Source organism: Apteryx rowi, unplaced genomic scaffold (genome assembly GCF_003343035.1).
Source record: "Apteryx rowi isolate R43461 unplaced genomic scaffold, aptRow1 scaffold_2, whole genome shotgun sequence".
NCBI classification, from domain to species: Eukaryota; Metazoa; Chordata; class Aves; order Apterygiformes; family Apterygidae; genus Apteryx; species Apteryx rowi.
This window is the reverse complement of record NW_020448307.1, coordinates 1,939,435-1,957,239: the sequence shown is the minus strand read 5'-3', so window position 1 is coordinate 1,957,239 and position 17,805 is coordinate 1,939,435. Positions and strand designations below refer to the sequence as shown.

The following is a 17,805-nucleotide window of genomic DNA, read 5'->3' as shown; positions in this document are numbered from 1 at the left end:
ACTGGTTTAGTATGTTCTCACAGATACCCTCATCCTTTACAAATGAGGAAACTCGCACAGAGGTCAAGTGACTCACTCAAGATAATACCACAAGTTAGTTTTACAGCTAGTATTAAAATCAGGACTTTGTAGCTCCCACTCTGTTCGCTGCAAATGCTGTAACTGCTGTAATTTATTCCCACCTTCTACCACCTTCCAACACCAAAATATTCATTTTGTAAGGGCAGCCCATCTAAATCATCTGAAATTAACAGCCCTGGCTTAGCTAGGAGGAAGCTCCTAGATTGTCCTGCCCTCGGAAGGAGAGGAGCCTTGCTCTTCAAGATAACCTATGAACTGCAGTCTCCTTCAACTCTAGCTCTTTGTGACAGTTGTGTTGTATCTTGATTAATTCTGCTGCGAACATCCATCCTGCTTCCAATATCAAGTTTATTTGGCTTCATAGTCTAGCTTCAGAAATACTGATCTAAATCAGGACTAGAGAACTAATTAAACTTGCAATCAGCTCTGCACAATTAACTCTGACTTCAACAGGAAGCAACACTTTTAATACTGAGAGAGAGGAAAAAAACACACACGCACGAGGTCTTCTGAATGGTTTGTTTTGTTTAAGTTCAGTCTTCTTTCTGTGTCCCAAAACTCCTGAATGCCTGCGAAAGAATGTCTGAATAATGATCACACTGTGCAAGATGCACTTTGCATTAAACAAGACAGCATCTCAATTAGACCATTAAAAGGTAGACTTATGTTAAGCAAAAAGCAAACACAGAAAAGGTTTTACGAGACCTAAGAGAACTAAGCTCCTTTCAGTCAACAAATGAAATTGTAAAACAAGTGAGGTTCTAGATAGCAAAGAGATAAGCAACATACTGTAAGCGTGGTACTTAAAGTACTCCTGAATGGTTACAAACCATACTTAAACACAGCTGCTGCAGATGAGCAGTGCTCCTCCTTGTGCATCTAAGGATGCCCAAATGTTAACCCCCTCACACTCCAGCACTCTTGAAAGAGGTGGTTAAAGCACAAGCAATATAACAGGTGCTTTGAAAGGTTTTAGAAAAACCAAAACTACTTGTGGGCCTGCTCTTGAAATAACTGAAGTATACTGCAGGGAGACTGATTAAAACAAAACCACCTTTCTTTTCCTTTCCAAGCAACATTCAGGTAGGATTAAGGTTGCTCCCAATACCAAGTACAGAAACATGGTGTTTCACTTTGTTAGGCCTATTTTATGCTCAAAACATGCTATTATTTTTATATACCTACTATTCATTCACATAGAAATGCAGCAAGCTTTAGCATATAGGAAAGTTTACTTGTGTTCATCTTCTCAGTGTAAACTTTTGCAATTTTTTTTTTTTTAAACACAAACTACATTTACAGTTTGATTTTTGCTAGTGTTAAACAGCTGCAAAGAAAAAAGGGACAAGACCAGTAACAGATATTTCTTTACCAGGAAGGTGACCAGTGTAATTCTTGCCTTGGTTTTCTGGCTCTGACACAATCATTACACATGAGCATAATAAGAACACTCTCATCATCTTAATCAAGATAGAAAAACATTCGCCTTTTGTTGTTTTGCATCTCAAACCAGCCCAGACCTGTCTCCATAGGAACAGCACAGGTGGTCAAAGCAACAATAATACAATTCAGCATTTCCAAGGCTATAATGCTCCTCACCTGACTGAGGCAAACTATTCCACACAAACTAAAATGTTAAGATCAAAACCTAAAAGCAATATAAGTAATTACCAGGAAAAACAGATCAAAATAGCTCAACAGCTACAGATTTGTAAATACAGTATCAACACTGCCAAGTTTTAAAACTAATGAAAAGCTCAAGATGAAAGCAAACTTTTAACACAGATCAATTATCACAGCCTAGAAGCAAATATTGGCAGACATACAACTCACACATTCCCATCAAGCACACGGAGACATAACAAGAAATACAATAAATCATTCCATGACCATTATAAAATAGCAACTTAGAAGAACAAGTATTCTGCAAGTACTTTGAAATTTCAAGTATATTTTCCATTGGAAAGTAGGAAAGGAACTATACTAGCTAATGAAAAAAGTAAAGAGAAAATAAAAAAAATACATAGTTTCTAAGTCTTATGGTCAGACCAAAATAACAAAAAAACCCCAAGAAATGAATGATCCTTAATCAAAGCAACCCCCCCCCCCAAAAAAAAAAAAAAACAGAACACAGTGGAACACAGGCATTTGCTGTACTTAATGTCAATAACCAGAAACGTTGGCTTTTTCTGATTCCAGTGTTTGGCAATCAGATCTCTCCGATATTTAGAGAATTACTTGAAGGCAATATGCATAACTGAGTAAAGGGTGCTTGCTTTCTTCTCCCCCCTCCCCTTTTTTATTATTCAGTAAACATATCATAACACAAGCCTAGAAGTTATTTGGTTCCCCCCACACCTGAGCAACAGAAGTGATAGGGTAAGACCTGTGCCTTCCTGCATCACAAGGTCTTACACACTTCACTGAAAGGCAGGGCATACTAAACCAGTAAGGCAGTTTTCACCCAAATGGTTGCTAACAGGTGTTAGCAGCAACAAAAGTGAAAGTTTTAATCAATGTGGAGATTTCCTTTCCTTTTCAGTAATTCTGGTTTCATTCTTGATCATCTCACTGTAATGATTTCACTAATTTTTTGATCACCATAATTCTCTAAGACACAGGAAGAAAACTGTCTGCTGTACAAGACACACAAAAAGTTTGATTTTTTTGTTTTGGGTGTTTTTTTTTTTTAAGCAAGAAGAACACACAAGCTTATTTTTGTTATCTCAAGCCCCTCTAAAGCCTCCAGCTTCCACAGGATGGATCCAAAAATCACTAATTGAGCAACTCTTACAAAAACCGCGGGGCCCTTCAGGTTCAGGGCGCCCAAGACACAACAAATACTCTTAGCCCCATCAGCTCCAGACGACGGAGAGCCTCAGCCCGATTAGCAGCATCACCCAGGCCCTGTTTCGGGACGTTTCCCCTCCAACTGGCAGCACCACGCCGCGAACAGCGCGGCACCTGCGAGGGGTGTCGGCACTGCACGAAACTGCCCCAAAAAAGAGCCGGGGGGGGCCCACGGAGGGGAGGGAAGGGGAGGGGAGGGGAGGCGCCCGCGGTCCCCGCTCGGGGACCCCACGGCCGGGGCCCCCCTCCCGGCCCCCGGCCTCCCCTGCCCTGCTCTCCACCGCGCCCCGCCGCCGCCCGCCGCACTCACGCCTGTCTCCGAGCGATGAGTCGGTGCATGGGAGTCGCCATCTTAGCGGCCCGGGCGGGAAGTGAGGCGGCTACCGCGCTGCATGCCGGGCCATTGCCTCCTCCTCCTCCCTCCCCATTGGTGGAGGACGGCGCCGCTGCCACAGAGAGCGAGCCATCCCGCGGCCAGAGAGGACGCGCCGGGAGGACCGCCCGCCTCGTCTCGCCTCCTCCCGCGTTGTCATGGCGCCCGCGGGATGCCGGAAGCGCTGGCCGCGGCTGCCCAGGCCAACGGCCGCCTCGGGCCCCGCCGCCATCTTCCACCCTTCATCGCCTCCAGCTGCCCTTCGGCTACAGCCCCCCAAGAACCTGCCTCTCAGCTGATAGCTTCTCTTTTTCCTAGGATGGGTGTATCTGAAACACCTAAACCCAGCAGCAGAGACAACCCTTGTCTCACTGCGTCCATGACCAGAGGACACCAGCTGCGGGGCCCGGGACACGATCCCGTCACCCAGCACCAACATGCAGAGCCCGGGACACGATCCCGTCACCCAGCACCAACCACAGAGCCCGGGACACAATCCCGTCACCCAATGCCAACATGCAGAGTCTGGGACACGATCCCGTCACCCAGCGCCATCCGCAGAGCCCTGGACACAGCACCGCTGAAAAATTGCTAGAGCTACTGAGCAGGCCTGACTGTTGTTGTAGCCAGTGGACAATTTCACTTCTCTTCCATCACATAAACAATTCAGCACACCTAAGGGCAGCTTGCTATGAGTTCCCAGGAACTTTTAGGTATGTGAAGAGTTTGAAGGCATAGTAGCTCCCTGATTATAAAATGAAGGAGCCAAAGAAGTGTTAGAAAGAGCTAGATCTCAGAAAGGAGTAATTTAACCAATTAGTATTGCCAAAATGTTGCAAGCATTTACTAGCACATTCATTTTTAGCAGCTCAGATTTGTATACCCCACACTAATAGAAAAGGAACATCTCAGAAAAACTGAAAAGATTAATTCTGCTACACATATGGATGCATAACTATGGCTCAATAATTCATTAAGTCATGTTGACCCTGCATGAGTCAATGTGTTCTGTACTTGGTGGTAAGGAAATACAGTTCAGCTATATCTAGGACTCATAAGGCAAATTCTTTCCCCTACCCCACTCAGCCCAAGAGGGTGAAGTCCCCCAGCTGTGCCAACAGCAGCTGGTATTTTTGGCTCCCACATCACCTCCTTACAGCCTCTGGCATAGGAGGAGAAGTCAAGGGACAGAAAAAAGAGTAGTAGCAGTGGCTGGAGCTTTCTCACTGCACAGAGCTGGCAGGCAGCCCCTTGGGAGTCTTTGCCAGCTGGCACTGGTAGAGCAGCCCCTCTCCTAACTTCAGGGAAGCAAGGAATTTGGCTTCTATACTTGCCTCTTAATTGCTTTATCAAAACTTATTGTTGTCTTAAGGGATCGCTGTTAAAATAATACCTGGATTCTCATTACAAAAATCCGCAAGAAACCAGATTTTTTAATGTTGAATTGGGATTACTTCTGACATTAGTATCCTGGAAGCACATCATATCTAACCATTTTCAGTATTCATTCAGCACTATCACATCATATGGATGACTGACATTAGTTCAACAGCTATTCCACTGGGCTTTTACATTTGCTGAAATATAGAGACTGTTACAGATTTATAGTAGTTTAATATCAGGTATGTAGCTTATTAAAATGTGCTTCCTGTGGGTTGGTGGTATTCATTTAATATATAATACAAAAACATGCATTGTATTTTCTTAAGTTCAGTAGAATCCAACTGTACCAGTTGGATCAGGACCTTATTCTGTTAGGAACTGTAGAAACACAATAAAGACAGCCGATGCTCAGAAGAGCTTACGCTAAAGTGTAAAAAGTCAAGATAGAAGGGTGGAAACATTGTACAACAGAATTTCTGGGGAGGGAAAACAGGAATGTAACAGTAGTGAGAACACATGCCTATATAAGTTTGTATTTTAAAGTAAGTCACAGATGTGTAAGAAAAAATATATTTATCTGTCATATTTAATATTAGCAATAAGGATGTACTGTGCTTTTGATCCTGTACAGTGTTCCACCAACAATCAATATGCTTCTACATCATTCATTCAGGTAACACAACATTTTAAAGCTACTTCTTTTCTGATAAATCTGACGCTTTAATGTGATGAGTATGCCAGGTCTTATTTGAATTAGCAGGTGTGAGGCACAGAGGCGCTACACCTCCGATGGTGCAAGATCAGGACACAGCCAGGAGACACTAGAGCCAGAACTTCCTGCTGCATGGCACACACAGTGTTTGTAATAACAGCAATGGCAACAACAACATCTGCTGGGTACAATGTCATCGATTAAATATCTCACTGGAAAGCTAAGTATCTTTACTGAGGGATTCTGTTAGACATAAATTACTCCAACTCATCAGAACTAATTACTGTATGACTAATTGTTGAGTATTATGGTAGTTCCTGTCTCCAAACACTGTAATTGTAATGTCTTAGGTTAGTGGCTGTTACTCTATGCATCGTGTTTTCTTCCATATCTGGCACTTCTTCTGGTATCTAATCATTGTCCTGGGCCTGATGGTGCTCTGTGATAACCTGTGATTAGTCATATCTGATACTTTAGCTAAATTCTGATGTATGATGCCTGGCATGTTATAAATGATTGTCCTCTGCAGCATGGAGTTTGACTGCAGTATTTGAATCTTGATGTCTGGCATCTCACTTTTATTGGAGAAAGTAAGGCAGAAGAATTTCTTATTTTAGGACTGTTCTAATAAATTTTATTAGAAATGCAAAATAACTGAGAGCAGGTATTTATAATAATCCATGCTTTATAAGAAATTCCTGTCTGTTGATACTTTTTTTACCTCAGTAGCACTTAAAATCTTAGAGTAAATTACAAACTGATAACAACATCTATGTTATACTTAATAACATTTGGATTGTCCCTAGCACCTGTGTGTTAATGCAGCAGAGCTAAATTTCCCTAAATTTGCCAGTATAACGAGGTTTCTGATTTCATAAGCCAAAAATTCTCCATAGAGTGTATGGGCTTTTCCTTATACAGAGACTTCAAAGACGTAACTTTTATTAGAACAATCCACTTAAAATACTTCTACTCAAGGGAATGTGAAAGTATTCTTGTGACTTCCGAGTCCGCAGGTTACTGCAGTCTGAAATCTCTTTTGAACTCAGAACAGTGTTTCACAGCCTCTCTTTTCATTCAAGGGTAGTTCACCACGGCACTGATTAACACGCCAGCGAATGTGACTTCAAGCACCCTCCAGACGAAATGTGCAGAGTCACTGCGCGGCACTGTTCCCTCTCAAGGGCGGGGGACGGTTCCGGGGAGCTGCTGCTGCTCAATGAACTGACTGTGCCCATAAATCCTGCCCTTGCACATTAGGTTGCTATTTAAAGCTGCAGTATCATTAACCTATTTCTAAATATGCTGGGCAAGGAAATTACTTTCCAAAATGTGCCCCTCTCTACGCAGAAGAGGGAGGAGGTATACAGACAACACAGGAGAAAAAAATGGGGAAAGTATTGAAGCTTCAGTGACACAGACTTTGAGCTGCTGGGTGTCAGTTCATCAGAGAGACTGTTTACACTACGGTTTCACACCCAGCACTATTCTGTGCAAACATATTGCTTATGAAGAAAAGCTGTCACATTAATTGTTCAAGGACTGTACACGGAACAGGAATAATGTAGTCAGAACCAATATACCTCTCTTTCCATGGCTTAGGAAGAACTGATTCCATGAATAAATGGTTAAACCTCCATTGCCAAGGCTGCTGTCTTCTAATCCCGGTTACCCAAAACTGTGATGAATCTTCCAAAATGACTAGCAATCAAGTAGTTAACAGTGCTAATGCTGAACAACAATAATGACAAACTACGAGCATTAGAGACAATGTCACTTGACATTTTAAAATTCTGTATTCTCCTTTTTTCCCAAGCTCTCTTTAAGAATATAACCAAAAAGAAACCAGTCATATCACATATGCCTTACTGAAAAAAACAGAAATTAAAGCACAATTCAAAGTGGACCTAGAAATTAAAAAGACACTCACACTGATGACCATATTCCTGTTTATAGAACTGTTAGCATTTTCAGCATCAGTAAAAAGTAAAAGGGGGAGAGAGAGAAAAACACAGAAGGTCTTTATTCAGGTAAAACTATAGGGCAGAAAAAAACTCAGTGATAAGGAATACAGTAACTAGACTTGAATCACGCCCTGTCTAGAATATATTGCCTCCACTCTGTCGTACCTTCACTAACTTTGAGTTTACACAAGGTAATACTTTAAGGTAATACGTCAGTGTTGACGAGTTCACTTTGCTTCTTTGCAGAGAAAACAAGCTCACATGAAGCTCCATGTTACTAATCTTAGTACAAAAGCCAGTTCTTTTGAATTTGGCTCAGGTGTTTCTAAATAGTCACAGTGTAGACACAGACTAAGATACTGGATGGTCTTTTGTTCTATTTTCTGTCACTTTGACTTAAAGTAATGTCTTTCCCATTACCAGTCATAGTACATGGGTGTAAATCAGAGCAGAATCAAGTTCCATCCACCTAGGAGGTCAGGAACATGCTGGGCTTTTGCAGGAATGTTAACTAATTACCTACTCAACCATTTCTGGCTATTTTAAAGAAATGGAGCCATTTTAGTCTCATGAGTTGGGAAAAGCATTACATACACACATACATATGTTTTTCAGCATGCCAGTGACTCACACCAGTGACATTTAGAATTTTGTGGAAAATTACAGCATTTCCTAATTGAAAACAAAAAAGGAAAAACATTGATGTTACCTATGAAATAAAATTCTGAAAAAATGAAGTGATTTTATCAAAACATTTTATTTCTCTAATTAAAATCTCCACTGTTTTTATTCTTTTGCCAGGGCATCTAGTGGTTTGAATTTCCAGATACTAACCTCATTCTTCCCAATAAACAATGCTGCACAAGCACTGTAAATCTAGACTGAAATCCAAGAGCAGGGAAGGATGTCTGCCTGTGGAGTTTCTTTACATCAGAACCCTGATAGAAAGAGGTTTACCAGAAGGTCTGGATTGGAGCTGGACTGCTGTGTGTTTCAGATGGTTCTGAATCCACTTGGGGTTACTAAATCAAATACTTAGGAAACCTGAATGAGGGTTTTCTTAAAGCTTTTCTATTTTTTCCAAGTGGAAGGAAAGGTTGGTCTAATGGAAGACATTATCTGTAGCTACAGAGCTTTCCTTAAAAAAAAGGCAACCCCAAATGAGGAAAGCCCAATGTTTCTATTAATTACAAGAACAAAACCAAAATGGCCAAGTAAAGCAAGCACTATCCATGGTGAACACTGAGCACAAAAATGGTACCCTCCTGGTTTCTTAGAAATGGTGTAAAGAGCAAAACTCCCATTTCCTGCCAGTGTCATACATATATTGTATTTATATGATGTTTTTTTCTTCTTGTGCCATCTGGTGCATTTCAATGAAGGGGCCGCAGCATATTTCAACACAATAGGGTGAGGGAACTCCAGGTGACATCCCATCTGTCATGGTATTTCAGGTGCCTTGTTTGTGAGAAGCAGAAGTCATGAGAATCCCTTCCTTGGCATAAAATAACGCAGAACAAACTCAAGCAAGATGGATTCCCTCATTCCCTTCTACTACATATTTTTCCTTGCAGTATAAATTGCTGAACATATTAATACATGATATTTGCATGGTGAATAGGGTCTCCTCCTCTAGGAGAGTCACAAAATGTATTTCTGTTTCACCTATTTAACAAGTAATGGAAGATCTGACAAAATAAAAGTACTTAAGAAACATAAAATTTATACTAGTATGGATATAGGTCTGTTCTAGTAAAATTGATGCAGATACTCAGCATTTTTAATGGTAACTAAGAACAGAACCTGGCTCTATGTATTAAAATTCAAGGCTTGTCTAATACCAGACTCCTTTGGTATCCACCACATAAACAGACTATTAGAGGATGATACAAAAAACGGAAAGAAAAAAGACAGGCATGTAAATTGGAACTGTTACTTAACATTTATATGAAGGAAGCTTCATAACCTCAAATCAGATTAGTCGTCATTAGGTCAGCTATTGTAAAAATCCTTGCACCCCCAAAATCTCTAATCTAAATGAAAGTCCAACTACAGTTCCATTGAAATTAATAGAAAAGTAGGGTTTTATTATTACAATGCCTTTAAATTAATTTATGATCTTAACTTTAGATACCAAGAGTAGAAAGTAATGGCTAGTAAAATAAATACAAAATTCTTGAAACAGAGAAATCTCGTATTCCCATTTGGAAAATACAGCATAGTGTACATTTAGCACTTGCCATTTTTGAATATACTTTTCTATAGTTTTAAGGTTTCAAATCCATTCCTTACTCTCTGTGAACCTGAAACTACCGTCCCCTTTCTAGAGGGAGTATAATGGGTGCAGTGTTGCTATGGAAGTGTATTGTTGTCATTCCGACTGCGTCCCCCGAAAGTGCCTGCGTGGTGAGTGTTCCACGCTCCAGCCTATAAACTCTGCGATATTTTTAGAGCCTCAGTTCACATTTCAGTGAACACTAAATATCTTTGTGTGTCAACAGATAATAAATGTCTCCCACTGGAGCGTAAAGCATGTCGACGTAGCAAGGACGTAATTTGTGCAGTTTGTGGAAGCTTACATCATTAAATATATCACTGGAATTTAATAAATTGATTTAAAACAAACTCAGAAGCATTTCTTTCCTGGGAATAAAGCCAGCAAATAGTAATATACAAAGGAACCTCAGTGACAAACTAAAAGGATCCGTGGCCGATAGCTGGACGCAGAACGTTCCAGCCTTAATTCCTTGCTTACAGCCCAAACCAAACAGTAAGGGTGTGAAAGGCTGTTACCTGGATGAAGTGAGGCCCTGCTGGGTGTGTGCACATCACACAAACTACTGAAACATTTTAAAAGCTTGTTGACAGTCTGCATGGAGAAAATATGGGCTGAATTTCCCTCCAGTGCCTGGGCACAGTCCTTCTGTCCTTCAGTGAGGAAACGCCCGGAGCCAAACTCTTGACTGTATAAGCAGTTTAAGTACAAGAGCTACGGGGAAGGCGTGACGAGGAGTGACAGTAGAGTCAAGCCACAGTCTTTTAGGATTGGTATGTTTGGGGAGGAGAGAGTTGACAGTGACCTCCCTGGCTATCAGCTGTAGTTTGCAGTTATCATTTCCCATAATCCCATCCATACCTTTAGTCGGTATCATCTTTAAAGCTGGTTCTTCCTCTTTACTCCCTTCAGAAGGCTTTCCAAAGCCTGATTGCTCCAGTGCCTCCAGGGTTCCCTTAATTTATGGAATAAATTTATTAGTGATGAGTTTATCCATTTGTTCTTGTCAGCTGTTCTTTAATTTCTTATTTTCAATCTCCACTGTAATAACTGACAGTGACTGTATCCCCTCTTGTATTCATTTTACTGGTATAGGGGTGATCTCCGCCTGTAAGACTGACTGTCCGGTCCCCTGATCATCACAGTGTCCCTTCTGCGGGTCTGCTCAATGTTTCTGAATGTGTGTGACAAGAATTGAATGTAGTATTATTCCATGTACAATGGGACTAACCCTTTCCTGCCTCAGCTGGCAATACCTAATGCATCTGAAGATACCTTTTTTGCATGTTTGCATCATACTTTCAAACCATAGCCATGCTCTGATCAGCCGGGATATATGCAAGTCATTCTCCCTTTCCATTATTTCCTCCTGATGAGCTTCTGGTTTATAACAGATTTTTTTGCTCTTAGTCTATGTGTGCATGACCTTATTCTTTGCACTATTGAATTTCATTCCACTCTTATTAGTCCAGTCATCAAGAATATGCAGTTTTTCATTGATAATGCCTCCTAATTTTATGTGATCTCAGAAAAGTTAATCACAATTTTAATATTACTCTCCTAAAGCCTTGCATTCTGTGAAGGGATGTACATGAGCATATAGCCTTGATCGCATTTTTTTCTTTAATATAGCCACTGTTTTGTATTTTGAATCATATGATACCATCCTTACTTCATGTTAAAAATTCTTTCTGTTGGACCTCCAATGTTATTATGTTCAGTGCCTCCCCTTCAGTGGGGAGGGAGACACAGTAATTTTGACCTGATTGAATAAAGCTTCCTGAACTTTGAAGTCACGTTTCATGGGCCAAATGTGACAGCCTGACCTGAGAAGGGTCTTCTATGTTTAAAATCTGTTTATGCAGGCAGGCTGCCTTGAGGTACTGATGTCCAGTGTTAGGAAATATATGCAAAACTGTGAACTAGCTTCATATCATACAACTATGATGTATATATAATAAGCAATATTAAGGAGCAAATAAATGTTTCAGGAAATGTGTTTTTTGGACCTAGATATCGCTGTTATAATGCCCTTCACTCTCCAACATAGTTTTTCTTATATCAGCTTTTCCCTCTGTTTCCTGTTTGCTTTTGTTTTTAATGTTTCTTTGGGAAATTTTTAGTTGGTTGTTTTGCATTTTGTTTGGTGAGCTGGAATTATACAGCTCTGATGCTTCAGTAGTTGTGATAGTTTAATGCATAAACACATGAAATCTAATAATCTTCGAAGCTTGACRGAAAACTGAGGAAACCAGAGTAAGAGGGAAATTTATCTTTTCAATGTTTATTTCACAGCAAATTCTTGAGATACTTGCACTGATGAAAATGGCTCCAGAGCAACCTTTCATACCACAGACAGCTGGGATTTTCTGAGAACTGTGTTATATGTGGTATGATTCATATTAGAGTTCTGAGCAACATGATCCTCTGGATACACTTAGTTCAGGAGATTGCAAAGCCCATTTGTATTTGAATATCCCAGAATAGCACTATGAATATACATACATACATTAGATGACATGCAATGACTATTTATAGCAGCCCAAAAAATAAGTCTGTGACAGATAACAGCTAGGACTTATTTTAAGCACATATTCATTTTCATGTTTGACCTGCATTAATGAATTGCAAGACATGCCACCGTAAACAAAGTCTGCAGGTACTGGACTTACACTGGGATATACCATAGCAGCAGATTTGCAATATATATGTGTTTCTGTTTAAGTGATCCATCTATTTAACATACAGATGACAGAGAAAGGAGGATGCTTAATCTGCCAGGCAGAGATGTACCTGTGAAATTCCCAGGAGGAAACATTTGAGCAAAGTCTTGAAGCTGCAGACTGAGATGGGGACCGACTAAGGCACAGATCAAGTAAACTGGTGGATGAGGGGGCTAAGAGGGTCGGCTGAGGAACAGACTAAATCACCCATAGTATACAGGTTAACCTAGATGCATTGACCTGTTAAAAATTTTTTATACACCTGTTTTATGAGGAATATATATTCATAATGTCTGTCACTATACTCATACAGAGAACCTGTTTGCAGCTCAAAGCAGTGAAATGGCATCCAGCATATGAACAGCAAATCGTTCCTTCTTTAGAAAATAGCGAAGAGTTTCTGGCTACATGTTATCATTATGGTTTTAATGCATTCTCTGTCTCATGTTTTCTTACATATAGTAATTGTTGATCGAATAAATAATTGAGTTTTGAAAGAATCGAGCATATGATGTGGTTACGAAACAATGTTTTTGCTGTTTTGTTTACATTATCTTCAAAAGTTTAAGAATTTCTGAGATGTTTTATTCTCCAAATAGTTGCCATCTATTTTAAAAGAGATAAACTCTGCATCTTTACCAGCCCTTTGCTTTGATGATTATTATTTTTCTGTTTTTTCTCCTTGATTTAAAATAAAATTAGGTTGCTTATTGTGATAGCAGAAGAGAACAAAAAGTATTCACTTATTTATCAGTTTACTAATAAGCAATTGAGTAGCAATATATAATACATTCAAATATGGAATAGATACGTCTTATAGGCATTCACAGATTATGTATTTAAATGCATAAGAAAAAAGCATGTTACTTATCTGGAAAGAGCCATGAACTTAAGACTTACAAGTTCTTGGCAACTCAAATATTAGTTCAGCAATAACTCAGTTTCAAAAGCTAATGATGAAGTTTACACAGAAAGGTTTAAATGATATAATGACTTCAGTGCACACCCAAAGAGATGATAAATGTTGGGATACCATCAAACATTTTAGAAATAGCATCTTTGAAGTTAATTGAAACAAATCTGTGTGTTTTAGGCTTGCTTCCTAAATAATCTGCAGAGTCCTAGCAAAGTTTTCTGCCTTTGTAGTGGATCTAAGAACTATTTGTTGGTCAGGTTAGGAAAAGCAGAGCAGCAAAGTCATTTGGGCTACACCAGGACAGGCACGTACATCCTTGTCTTCCCAGCAATCAGGTCAAACCTACCTCAGATTCAGTGTCAGAATACTGTAGATACAGGGCATCAAACTCATAACAGAGAGGAGAGAAAAGGTAACTAAACCTGTGTTAATTCTTTCTTTAGTCCTTTATCATTGTACTGGGGAAATGGCATGGAAACACATTCAAAGAATGTTCTTCCCAACCAGGCCGTCCATCATTCCTGTCATTTTTAGTTCATGCTCTTCTTTATTTCTCCTGTTTTTTTCTCCCACTTTTCTCTGTCTTTGTATCTCTTCTCCTTCAATCTCCATGCATTTTACACACCACAATGTCATAGACATTTCATTTCTAGGTTTCTTTTCCATGCTAATATAAGCAATGAAGAAATGAAGACTTACCTTTTGAGTATCATTTGTCTTTAGATTTCTCCTCTGAGAGCAATTGTAACTGTCTCATAGCAATTGTTTCAGGCTGTTACAAATTTAGCAGACAACAGAGGTTTATTCTGAACTTCTATTTGGAAAATTATCTTTGTCGCACTGAAGGCTAGAAATGTTGAACCAGGTCTGATATCAGTGGGCACATCTTTATGGGTAATTGGGTTCAGATAAGACAAAGATGTTTCTGTTATTCCAATTCCTTTGCAAATGCAAAACCTATCAACTGTGTATAGCTGGTTGAACACACAACCTCGATCCAGTGATTTATGATTTTTTGGGAGAAAGTGAACCAGATGGGAGCCAAACAATGAATGTAGTCCACAATGTTCACCGAGCTGTAAGGCACGGACCTAGGCACTCACGGTTGGTGAACTAGCACACAGCACTCTTCCCAGAGATCATCTCTGCGCATGGCTTCTTTCAAGCTGCTTTACTATGCTGAAACACTAAGGGGACACATCCCAAATTAAGTATAAATTCCTTGGTACCAAGTGACTGCATAATTTTCTGTAGGATCCTAAGTGCCCCCAGCAATGACTATGTGTTTATAAGATATTGAACATGAAAAATCTGTGGCAAAAGAAAAAAACAGTCTGGATTCATACAGGATTAGTCAGGAGTTATAAGAAGGAAAAAAAAAGAAAGAGAAAGCATATATAGAATGAGTTACTGCTGCTTACCATGTCTTCAGAAGTCAGGCACTGTGAAAACTGTAGGTAAAATCCAGTAAGTTGAATTATCCCAACTGGTAGTTTGCTATTCCATTTTACAGTCTGCATCAGATAAGAAATTACAAATTATTTTTAAAGAATACATATAACAAGAGTTATATTACAGTATAAATTATATAATTTTCAACTGTTATCAAACCCTAATTATTTCTTAGAAATATTTATTATAGTTGTCTCATGTTTTCTACATTAAGAATCTAATTTTTTACAAGAAAAACATTCAGAAAATAGAAAAGAGTAGGGAGAATCATAGAATCTATTCTATTTCAGACTACTGTGCAGTGGAATATCTGATTTTGAGTTGATTTTTTTTCCCCTGATGGGTTGTATGTGCTGATCAGAACATTTTGTTTGGGCTTGTGGGTTCCCTCTCCTTCACTTCCATCCCCATGGGCAGCATCTGCTTCTCTGAAGGCTCCGTTCCTGGCCCAGTCCCAGCACAGTGTCCTAGCAGAGGGTCAGCAAATCACATGCAACAGACAGCTGCTGGGAGCCTGTCACAGCTTCAAGGCTTCACGTACTTAGATACAGACTCCCCTGTGACGTGAATCTGTCATTGCTCCCCCGTCCCTTGCTGGCAGGGTCTCCCATTTTGAAAATGAAAGTGAAAAAAAGAGGAAACTCTACGATATTCTTACTTCTAGCTGTGCCCAGAGTACGTGGCATACAATATTCTCCATACAGAGCAGGAGGCAGTTTCATCCTCTGGTATTTCACCATACACTCAAGGACGTCTGAGGTTAAACACTTCATTATTACTCTGTCATTAGCACCATGATGCAATTCCCAGCCCACCTACAGCTGCCAAAGTGGTGTCACTGATCACTGAACTTGTTACAAGGAATTACAAGCACTCGGAGCTCAGGCTACTCAACAGTCTTTGCGGCAAGAGTCCTTCCTGGTTTTAATATTGAATTTCCCTGCCATGTGTTTTCTGTATCATTAGAACAAGGAGCAGTGATGTAAATGTAGGTCTGAGAATTTGGAAACATACTGTTTATAACATGTTATATTTCCATATTTTAAGCACACTTTATCTCAGAATTAAAAAGCATCCCCAAATGCTAAGCTTCACAATATTTGTGAGTGTAAAATAAGTATCAGAACGATGTTTGTTAGGACGAATAAACCAATCCATTGTGCTCTCTTCCCCACACTTTCCCCTCAGCATAACTGTCCTTCACCTTCTTACTCCCCTGAGAAGTAGCATCTCTTCTGTTGTCCCACTAGAGCAGTCAGTCCGCTGGCCCTTCCCCCTGGAGCAGCTTTCCACGGTCAGTCCTGTCCCATCAGGTGAGAGACTTCATGCTACACTAGACAGCAACGTCTTTGCTTCTCCTTCCCGAGTGGAAAGTCCATCTACCCTTCTCGTGGATCACTCAGCTGTATCTTTCCCCTGATCTTCGGTTATATTGGGTAGCTCTTGTTGCACCAGCACGCTGACTGCAGCTGGAGCCCACCTGCCCAGCGCTGACCAACGCTGAGACTATGGAATATCCTGGAGCTTTGCGATTCCTCATCCCTAAAAAGGGCTTTTCTCTATCGTACCCCCAAGGTGCTCAGTGGTCAAATACTTCCCTGAAAAACACGATGCAACTATCTAAAAGCATAAAATAGAGATACAGGCCCAAGCCCTGAAGACAGATATACTAATACTGAAATTGTATGTGTTGATTAGAGACCAACTGTACTGTAAATCCTRCTGGATATAAAACAGTTACATGCTAAATTTTATTTGTAGCACAAGTGGGACCAAAATGTATTTTAACCACATTTTCAAATTATGAATCTAGCCTTGGATTTTTGTCATACTATGGTATAATTCAGAAACACAATCAAAACGCTGGTTGGATCATTCAGCACAATTACATTTTAACTACTGAAGCCTCCTATATTTTATCTGGGAATTCCCACATGGAGAAACGTTTAATGAGTAGTACATACTTTTGTGTGTGCATATGTATGTTTTAAATGTAGTGTTTATCAGTGGACCTTCTGTCTCATTTTGCAGAGGGCATCAAGGAAAAGATAGCAAATAATGACAGTTAACTACTTATTGCTATAAAAGTTGACAGATATGTAAAGCCTTCGTATGACTTATGGATGCTACCCATATACCCTTTAGAGATCTATGAAATATTAATCAACAAGAGTTCCATTTATTTTTTAGTACTTGAGTTTGTTAAAACAGAAAAAGATGAAAGATTTCATTATAATTTTTGGATACTCAGGGTGGAACCACTAGTCTGAGCCTCTAATATGACACAAAATAACAATATCCTAACAGCAAAACACAACTCCTCAGAAAGTGTTTTGGTCCTGAGTTCTTTCAGTCCTGCAAAATCTTTTGTATGCTTCCAGAAATTKTTTTTTTTTTTCTTGGTCTAATGGCATTATTTTTTTTTCTTCGAGTTCCACCTATTATAGTCAAGTGATTACATCATAATTTCGTGTTTAACTTAGAAAATAAAACAGTTTAAATGAAACAGCTTTATACTTGCGCTAAAGGCCTTGAAAACCTTCTTAAAACATAAAACCTGAAAATCAAAGGAAATAAAGGCCTCTGAAGTGCTGCCAAGTTTTGATTTTATCACAGTTTTCTTCCAGTCTTATGAGATTATGTCATAAAAAAACATTTTCCGCACAGAAAAAGTAAACACATTTCCAAATCTTGTGCTTGCCAAGGGAAGTGAGACACTGGGCACCCTGAGAAGTTAAACAAGCCTCAGGGCAAAATCAAGCGGCGACATCTCTTCCCTTCCGTATCACGACAGGGGGTCCCGGCTCGTTCTTTCTGGAGGCTTTGGGTCCGAGAGGCGGCTTTTACAGCACAGTTTATCCTCGGCGGAGGCCTAGCGTAGCCCGGGCCCGAGGCTGCTCGCGTGCTGGCAGCGGGCCGCACGCCTCGCACCAGCGGGGTATTCGCGAGCGGAAGGTCGCGCCCCGAGGCAGGGGCTGCCTAATTCACGGGAAACACGCCGAAAGGAACCGCGCGGGTGCCTGTTCGCACACGGCAGCGACGCCGGAGTCACCGCGGGGCGAACACGCACGCCGGG

General features: G+C 40.2%; 1 protein-coding gene and 1 long non-coding RNA gene across 4 annotated transcripts in view; both read right to left on the bottom strand.

Annotated features, from left to right (window-relative positions):
- ZCCHC10 (zinc finger CCHC-type containing 10) overlaps positions 1 to 3,345 on the bottom strand; it is a 14,895-nt gene extending 11,550 nt beyond the window's left edge. For both annotated transcript variants that reach the window (XM_026063425.1, XM_026063426.1), the window contains exon 1: positions 3,242 to 3,345. In XM_026063425.1, the coding sequence (XP_025919210.1) occupies positions 3,242 to 3,282 (41 nt within the window). In that variant the 5' untranslated portion in view covers positions 3,283 to 3,345. The remainder of the gene's footprint in view (positions 1 to 3,241) is intronic.
- A 4,768-nt stretch (positions 3,346 to 8,113) lies between these two features.
- Positions 8,114 to 17,799, bottom strand: LOC112964878. 2 transcript variants are annotated; one of them, XR_003253115.1, is made up of 6 exons: positions 15,934 to 17,799; positions 15,388 to 15,683; positions 14,699 to 14,791; positions 13,977 to 14,588; positions 10,500 to 10,593; positions 8,114 to 8,821 (listed from the first exon to the last, which is right to left on the bottom strand). It is a non-coding gene; the product is annotated as an uncharacterized LOC112964878 (long non-coding RNA). The 2 variants fall into 2 exon arrangements; XR_003253116.1 differs by lacking the exon at positions 13,977 to 14,588.
- Positions 17,800 to 17,805: the final 6 nt, after the last annotated feature.